Below are 8,824 nucleotides of genomic sequence, written 5' to 3'. Positions count from 1 at the left end.
TTGCTATGGGGAAGGCAAAACCTGCAGAGCAGGGGAAATTCCTTCCCGACTTTGAGAAAAACAGCAACCATCTTCCGACAGTAGCAACGCCCATGGACCTGAAGGAGAAAGGTTAGCCTGTAAGGAAGGATAAAGTTAGAGCGAAAGCTGGGTGGGTGATGCTCTGGGGTTCAGCTGTGCTGCCGCCATCAGCTCCAGCCCCCTTTACTACTTTCGGAGTGGACCAGAGTGAAGCCTGCTCCAATGCGGTCCCCTCCTCTTGCCTCACCCCCCCAAGCTGCTGTGGATAGGTCAAATTTGAATTTTGGGTTTGGTGGCAACCCCAGTAAGTTTATTGGCTTGCTTTTGATGCTTTATTATTATAGCATTTTTTTTTATATTGTATGCCACCCTTTTTATTTCCTGTGAAAGTGCAGTTTACAAAGATTAAAATAAATAAATGTGAGAATAAAATGTCCACAGCAACTTCAAGAGACAGATCCCCGAAAATTGCTTTAAAGAGGGAGTTTAATGTATGATGATAACAACTGCTAACTCCATTGCATTGGAAACCAGTTCATTGCCCCACCAACAGCTATAAAACATTTGTCAAGCAAAGCTCGATGTACTTCATGATACCCCTATATGCTCAGCCAACCAAAATGAAAGTCATCCATTCTCCCCTTTATGTTTCACTGATGAAAATCTTTCAAGCTTATACATTTCAATGAATGCTATCATGCTGCCGAGAGTTTAGATGTAGATGCTCTTTCCCCTCTCACTTAATTTGAAATGGTCCTTTAATGTGGGAACTTAGGAAGGACACAGAGAATAAATCACCTGTCACTGAATTGCACTAGTCAAGCCTGACGTGAGATGTTGTGGCAAATTTGTTGAAGCTTTGAAGTTATTACACTTTGACAGTTATTATGAAGGTATAAGGATATAATACTCGACTGATATATATTCACCATAACAGAGCTACTGCTGAGCTTTGCCCAAAGTGAATAATTTTGAGGTTCCTTCTAACCTGGGTGAAAGAAATTTCTGAGACACTTCAGGGGAAGCAAAATGGGTTTGATAAGATCAGCAAACCTTCAGAAAGAGGCTACACACATTCCTACTGGACACTCACAGAAAACAGCAGTGCAGCTTGTTGCTGAAGCTGTGTTGTGGTTCTGTCATCCGCCTCTCAGTTAAGAAATTTCAAGACAAAGTAGAGCATTAAAAAATGTCTCAGAGGGAGCTTTATAAACCCCTACACCCTATTATCTTCCCAAAGGGCCTGTTTACACTGCTAGCAAGTGGCCATCTAAAGAAAAGCTAGTGTGAATTAGTACTTTTGGAAACAATCCTGCAGGAAACATCTTACGCCATCATTGTGAGAATGGAGCCATGTTGTGTAAGGCACCCAGTCATGTGGAGTCTGTGAGGAGTGTGAATAATTTCAAAATTTGTGAAAGTGACTTGGGTGGACCAAAACAGTCACTCTCAATTTGTCACAATTCAGCAGCTGGTAAATTATGGGGGTGGGGTTTGGCCCACGTGGGTTTGGCCATTTTGGCCATTCCTGTGCCCAAAATTCAAATGTTGTCAGGGAGGGGAGGAAGTTTTCTGTAAAGCGGAGCAGGGCTTCCTGCACATTCCCCCCCTTGCTTTATTCTTTTAAAAGCATCTGTCTCTGGCAAAAGCTTCAGTGGCATAGTAGGCAGCAAGAACTTCCTTCCTTGCCATGGCAGATTTGAAAAGTTTTTTAAAAAGGAAACTTTTTTTAAAAAACACCACACACTTTCTGCTCTTCCCCTCAAAATGGGAAAATCAATTTACACACACTCTTCTTCCATCTCTAGCAGGTGTATAATCAGAATTAAAGGGTAGTAGTTAAGTTTTACTCAGAATAGATGCATTGAAACCAACTTAACTCAATCATGTTCAGTGGTTTCAATGGGTGGTGTTCCACTAAGTTTTATTCAGAGTAGACTTATTGAATAATAGAACAATAGAATTGTAGAGTTGGAAGGAACCACAGGGGTCATCTGGTCCAACCGCCTGCAATGCAGGAATTTCAGCTAAAGCATCCATGACAGGTGGCCATCCAACCTCTGCTTAGAAACCTCCAAGGAAGGAGACTCTTCCACCTCTGGAGGGAGAATCTTCCACTGAAATTAGGTAACATGGCAAAATTTTACTAATGTCTACTCTGAGTAAATCTAAGTGGAATGCCACCCACAATCTTTCAGCTGGGGTAATTTCCAAGAAAGCTCTGTTAGGTATTAAGCAGTGTAAATACCTGTCTTTCCATCTAACTTCTCAGGGGCTGGAGGCTGGTGTCCATCAGACAGTGATCATTACCAGTGGCTGCAAGTGGATTTTGGCAACAGGAAGCAGATCAGCTCTATTGCTACTCAAGGCAGATACAGCAGCTCTGACTGGGTGACGCAGTACCGGATGCTTTATAGTGATACTGGGAGAAACTGGAAGCCATATCACCAAGACGGAAATGTCTGGGTAAGTGATTTGCTCAATGGCACGACATTGATTTCTGTTTATGTTCTTGAAATATACCTTATTTCACCGGGAATCTAGTGGGCTTTGTTGAGGGTTGACTCTGAAATCAGGTACGTTTCCTTCCACACAACATAGCAGACTGTCTTCCTGCCCTGTGGATGGAGTTACATTTGTTTTCTGAATACGTTGTGATGGGATTCGTGTCTGATAGTATTTTGTCTCTTATGGGGTAAAGGGTCATGTTTTCAGGGATGAGTGGATATAAATATGAAATTCATGAAAACGTAGAAAAATATTTTGGTCTAGAAAGAAGTGCAAAAAATGGGAAGCGTGGCAGAGGTTTATAAAATGGTGGGGGAAAAGTGGAGAGAGAATTTTCCTTTCTTTCATATGGCTAGAACTCCAGTTCATCCAATGAAAACAATCTGCAGGAAATTTTCAAAGGGACAGAGCACTTTAGAGAGACAACAGTGATTAGGGTTTTTATTTTAGAAAAAAGACCAATTGAGAGACTCCTTTATAAAATTATGCATGGTGTGGGGAAAGTAGAGAGAGAGAGGTTTCTCCTCTCCCATTATACTGGAACACAGAGACATCCAGTGTAAGTGGTGGCCAGGAGAGGCAGGGCAGGCAAAAGAAAGCCATTTACAGAATTTACTACTGCAGGATGTGGTGACGGCCACTAAACCAGATGGCTTCAAAATGGGATTCGGCAAATTCATGGAGGGAAAAGGTGTCAGTGGCTGACTCTGTCCAGCCTCCAGTTTCAGAGTCAAAGAACAGAGGGAGAGAGTTATCTTCACGCTGTACCTCTGGGCTTCCCAAAAGCATGTGATTGATGCACTACTGCAGAAAATAGTGTTGAACAAGGTGGCTTTGGGGTTAGGGTTGGGGTCTGATCCAGCAGGGTTATTTTTATGTTCAGAATTTGGTACTACCGTTTGAGAAGCTCATCTCACTTTGAATGAAAAGGAAGCTTCTACACCTTATATAACCCTGGGGATAAGCTTAAAAGCACGTGACTAATTTTTGGTAGGATCCATGACGCCAACGCTGGGGTCAATGTGATTTCCCAGTGGTGAGAGGCGCCTTGCACAACTCCTGGATTCTTCCCATGACAAGCAGCAGAAGAAGAAATTAGACCAATTGAGCTAATATTCACAAATGTGCTTATTTCACATAATTTATAGAAACTGACATTCAGCATTTCTTGGTGCATTTTGGAATTACTGTTTTTAAAGTATAGAGTATATATTTAGACTCACATAGAACCTTGCTGGGCTTGCTGCACTCTCTTCACAAACCTAAAGCACAGTGATTCCTTGGTAGTGGCGTACATATCTCGACTTAAATGAGAAAGTAGAGGAACAAGAAACTCAAAGTGCAGAGTTCAGCAATATTCGTGCAAAAGCAGTTTAATATCAAATGAAACAGCCAGGGGACAAAATCTGGGAAATGAAGGAATGAATAATAACGAATGAGCAGCAGTTTGGGAGCATGCAGTGGGAGGGAGCATGGATATTCTGAGCAAGTAATTTTTAAAAAAGATATCAAGGAGAACAAACTGTGACAATCTCCATAAAATGTTGAAATGACCCTTTTCTGCATGCATTAGGGAAAGAAGTTCTATAATTACCTGCTAGGTAAGAAAGAAATCGAACATCACACAGTGAGATGGAGTACTTTCAAGGTGAATTTAGAGAAAGCTTTCTGTTTCTGCAAAGGAAGCTTTCTTCCTTTACCCTCTTGTGCTTTGGGATATGTTCCGTTTTCTTTGATTGCTAATAACATTAGTGAGGCTCTTCTTTGTATGGAATTGGTTTATTCTTGCAACTTCATGTACAGTATGATGAAATTCAGATTTTTCATCAGCAAACTTTGGACATTTTGGGAAAGGATATGAAGTCCACCTGTAGTATCGTACATGCCTGTACTCCAACGTAAGGATGTACATAGGTCTGATGTAAATGCATACATACACTTTCCATTTATGCTGACCTATCAGGAACTGTCCTTATTTTGTAGTGCTTGTCTTTGCGTAAGTTATTTTCTCTTTCTGATGTGTCCCCTGTCCCCGTTCTGGTATAGGAAAATAAATATCTGAAGAAAACATGTTGTCTTTCAAGGAAGCAAGTCTCCCGCCTTTTTATATAATAATTATCCCATGCTAAATATTTAATGAATGAAGTGTGAAGGCACATCTACAAGTTCCATTATCAATAAGCAGTGGCTGCAGCCCCTGGCCTCAGGTAAACCTGCTCATCTGGGTGGAAGGCTGGGTTGGTATTCCTCACACTGCCATTGCATCTTACAAAAATGACCATGTTGACAGGACATGCAGAGTTGAAGCATTCATAGTCTTACGTAATTTAAAAACGATCCATGATATTGTCGTGATTGATAAATGTTTATTAGACAACACAATAAAAAATGGACAAATTGCATGAACATATGCAAAATGCTTCAAACAGATGCACACAATTCTGAAAAGTGAAATTAAATCATTTTTAATTTGGCAGATAATGAAAGGGATTTGCTAAAAGAACAAAATACTTGCACATCAGAAGAGTTTAGTGCTCTAATTTTGGTATTTGCTTCAAAAGTAACATATTAACATAGTCAACAAAGCTGAACAAATTACTGAAAAGGTACTTACTCAAACCTTTCCATTGGTTTGATTATAATAACTCTTGGCACAATTTAACTTCTCTTTCTTTGCCTTCATTATCCTCAGCTTTATTTGTCCTCCCTGATATTTAACCTGATTGACTATCATGTTCCACATGGTTTTGTTTAGGAATGTTAGTGACATAACAAGGAGAAAGATTCTTGGGGACAACAGGGGTACTTAACCAAACAAATATGGTTTTAAAATACCAGAAATAGGAGAGAAATGATGCAGTTACCTGTCTCAGTTGCAGGCTCACTGAGGTGGCCACTTTGCACATTCAGAGCAGCACTTGGTACAATCCCACACTGTACCACCTCCAGAACACTTCTGGCAGATTGGAAGTCCTTCATTTTAAGGGAGATGTTTAGATGGGACACACTCCAGCCAGTTCCTCCCCTTATGAAAGTTCACGGGTGGTATCTTTTTATTCTATTTAGACCATTTCTATGCTGCCTAATATGTAAATAATATTTCTAAGCACAGCAGGCAACTTAAACAACAGCAAATGTTTCCAAAAATAGCCTGTTACATGTACAAATGGTACATTAATAAAAGATTACTAATAAATACAGACCAATATCAGTTCCTTTCCCTTCTGACTCACCTTTGTTCTCAGGTTCCTGGCTCCTACAAAGCACTGCACCCATCCACCCTGGCTCTTAGCAGGGCCTAAACAAAGACAGCTGACCCACAAAATCTCACAAAGGAGGATTCCTGGAAACAACTGTTGTCGCTCAGTCTAGTCTCTCTCTCTCTCTCTCTCTCTCTCTCTCTCTCTCTCTCTCTCTCTCTCTCTCTCTCTCTCTCTCTCTCTCTATCCTGCACTCTCTCTCTCTCTCTCCTGCACTCTCCTCACCCAGGTCCAGGTGGAGCAGGTTTGTTGAGTTTCCCAGTGGGTCCAATGAATGGCAAGTAGCTCACCCCTCCACTCAGCCATGGAGTATTATATGCTCACCCAAAGTAGATGCCAAATCTGTTGTGGTGAGGCAGAACATACCAGCTTAAAATCAACCCAGGCAACATGTGCATGTCTGCCCAATGGGAAAGGCTATGGTTGTTATGGAAATGCTTTATGAGTAATTTGTGAATAATTTGTAATTGGGCAACATGGACCCACTGAGAGACCCCAGCAATGCTAACACCACATTATGTTTTAGATATGTGAAAATAAGTGTTAATAAACTTCACAAAAATAATTTGTATGCTTCTCCAGCACATTTTCTTCTCTTTTTGGCCCTTAGAATGAGAAACTTAAATGCCAAATCTTCTCCCAGATTGCAGTATACAGATAGTAGAGTGATTAGATTTACACATGACTTTCATTATAGCAAAAGGTCAATGTATGATCGGAATTCTCTAAACTGCCATGCTTCATCTTTTAATGTCAGGAGATATTGATGTAATGAGGAAGCCAGCTGAAGAATAATACCATCAAAAATAAGTATTTTTGATCTTTTAAAGGTCTGCCAAGAATGAAAGAACTTAATAGGTGGAGATTTGATAGCTGATTAATTTGGTGCCTCTACTAACCCTTCCCCCCTACTGTTAATTTAGTAAATTAAACAGGAATAACCAAACTTTCTAACCCCTGTTGTGTGCTGCTTAGAGGCCACTGTAAGCCTCTCAATTAAGGAATAAAATGGTGGAACTAAAAATAAAAATACTCTAAACATACTGTGTGTCTGCTTACAGATGATAAAAACAGAAAGAATGCAATCAGAGTTTTTAGTTGCAATTAAATTTTGAACCAAACCTTCTCAATTAAAGCTCTGTTAGCTGGTAATTCATATCATTATGATAATTTACATTAATACATCTGAATAGCCTGAAAATTTATGGCAGTTTCTTTATACTAAACAGTTGGTGTGTAGTGTCTACTTCTGGGTATGATTTTCTTTGGTATTTCCCGTCTGCCAGTCACATCCATTTGCTTTCCTGTATTTTAGCACCATATACCAACCTTCAAACCATTTGTGCCAATGCAAAGGATATGGGTTAGACCCAGTAAAGTTGTGCTTGGCTTCCATTGAAATCAGTGGGATGGTTAGACACTGCTAACCTTTCACATTAATTTTAATCCTATACCTGAATCTAATCCTATAGTTTGCAAAGAATTATTTTCATGCTAATCTTCTCTATGTCATTCCAATTTTAGTATATGTGCTGCTGAAATGAGCACCAAAGAATTATTTTAACAACTTACACCCAATCTTACTTTGCTAGTGACTAACAGGACAGGTAACTTTAGGAATTGAGCTTTTGTTAAATTAAACCATGTAGATGTTGCGTCAACATTCAGCTAACAGTGGAATTTCTTTCTGTGCCTTATTTGCGGAGACATCTTTCTGATATAGATGAATTGATCTGTTATGTGCACTTGAGACTATGCATGCAAGGCATTCATGAAAACCCATCCTACTTTGGAATTATTTGATTATCCAACAGTGGGGCAGGGAGGCTCTGAGTATGTTTTCTGAACACAATGACAGCCTCCTGTTATGAAATGCCATTATTTCATATTAAATCTCTATACATATTATCATGACTGATTTACAAGATATTCCTCAGCTTTTATACAAACTGCTTATAGCAAGCTGTTTCCATTGTGGCAAGGAAATTACAACATGCCTTGTGTTTACACTGTACTGAGGCAGAGATACCAGCTTCAGACCTAACCTGAAAGCTTTGAGTGCTAAGCCTTCCTGCCGAATGATCTGCTTTTATTTAGATGGAAAGCTTGTTCCACTTCAAGGACTCCAAGGGGATAGAAAGATGAATTGGAGCAACACAGGAGCCTGTTTAAAGCTGCTGAACCACACCTGAATTGTATGGAAAGGTGAACCTATTCAGCCCCCAACAACATGGTCAAGCCCTGTATTAAAAATACTATCCAGCCCCCCAGAAATTCAGGAAATTAGAGGAATGGCTTCTAATTGTGCTACTGTGCAGTCGTCATCCTTGAGGACCTCCTGTTCTGACATGAACCTTCCTAGCCTACCTCCCCTCCCTGTCTTCATTCCAGTAGGAGATGGAAGCTTTTATGTTTTCCTAGGCCTTTTAATTTTGTGCTTATTTAAAAAACTACTTATTTCAAACACTGCTTGCTATAATGTATTGTTGCCAGGTTGTGTTGTATTTTTATGTTTTGCTTTCCAAATCAATCTGAAGACCAGATGATAAATGTTTTCAGTAGTTAAATAAATCCTATGTAAACATACTCAGGTATTAAATACATTAAAGGCATCAAATCTCATTAAAGGCAAGAATCTAGGAGCAGACTGCAACAACCACAGTGGCACTAACCTCTGAGCAAGTGGGCATGGGGTTGTGCTGCAATCTCATTAGCAGATTGGTAACAGTGGTTTTATTGTGAGAACTTAAGGAATTTGTTTCAACAGAAATTCTGTTGTGCTGGTGTCAGTTGAGATGACCACATTTGGTATAACTGGCTTGCCAATGGGCAATGATGGTCAGCTGATATTTCTAAGAGTTGGCTGAAGATGCTGGTTCAATGGCTTCAGATGGCTGGAAGACGCTCCTTCAAGAACCATGGAGAGCTGATGGGTATGACTTAGGAAACCCTCGTGTGCTTAGATGTGGACATGGAAGAAACGGTTGGGAAGTTCGAATGTAGCCAGCAAAGGGTAGAAGTCCAAATTTTGCAGC

At 40.1% G+C, this 8,824-nt stretch overlaps 1 protein-coding gene across 2 annotated transcripts in view; it reads left to right on the top strand.

The window, feature by feature from the left end:
- Positions 1–8,824, top strand: part of CNTNAP2 (contactin associated protein 2) — a 1,023,642-nt gene that overhangs the window by 403,300 nt on the left and 611,518 nt on the right. For both annotated transcript variants that reach the window (XM_081931012.1, XM_081931011.1), the window contains one exon: positions 2,294–2,487. In XM_081931012.1, the coding sequence (XP_081787138.1) occupies positions 2,294–2,487 (194 nt within the window). The remainder of the gene's footprint in view (positions 1–2,293; positions 2,488–8,824) is intronic.

Source organism: Podarcis melisellensis, assembly GCF_964234715.1.
Source record: "Podarcis melisellensis genome assembly, chromosome: 12".
Classification (NCBI taxonomy): Eukaryota; Metazoa; Chordata; class Lepidosauria; order Squamata; family Lacertidae; genus Podarcis; species Podarcis melisellensis.
The sequence above is the reverse complement of the archived record's forward strand: the minus strand, read 5'-3'. Positions and strand labels throughout refer to the sequence as shown.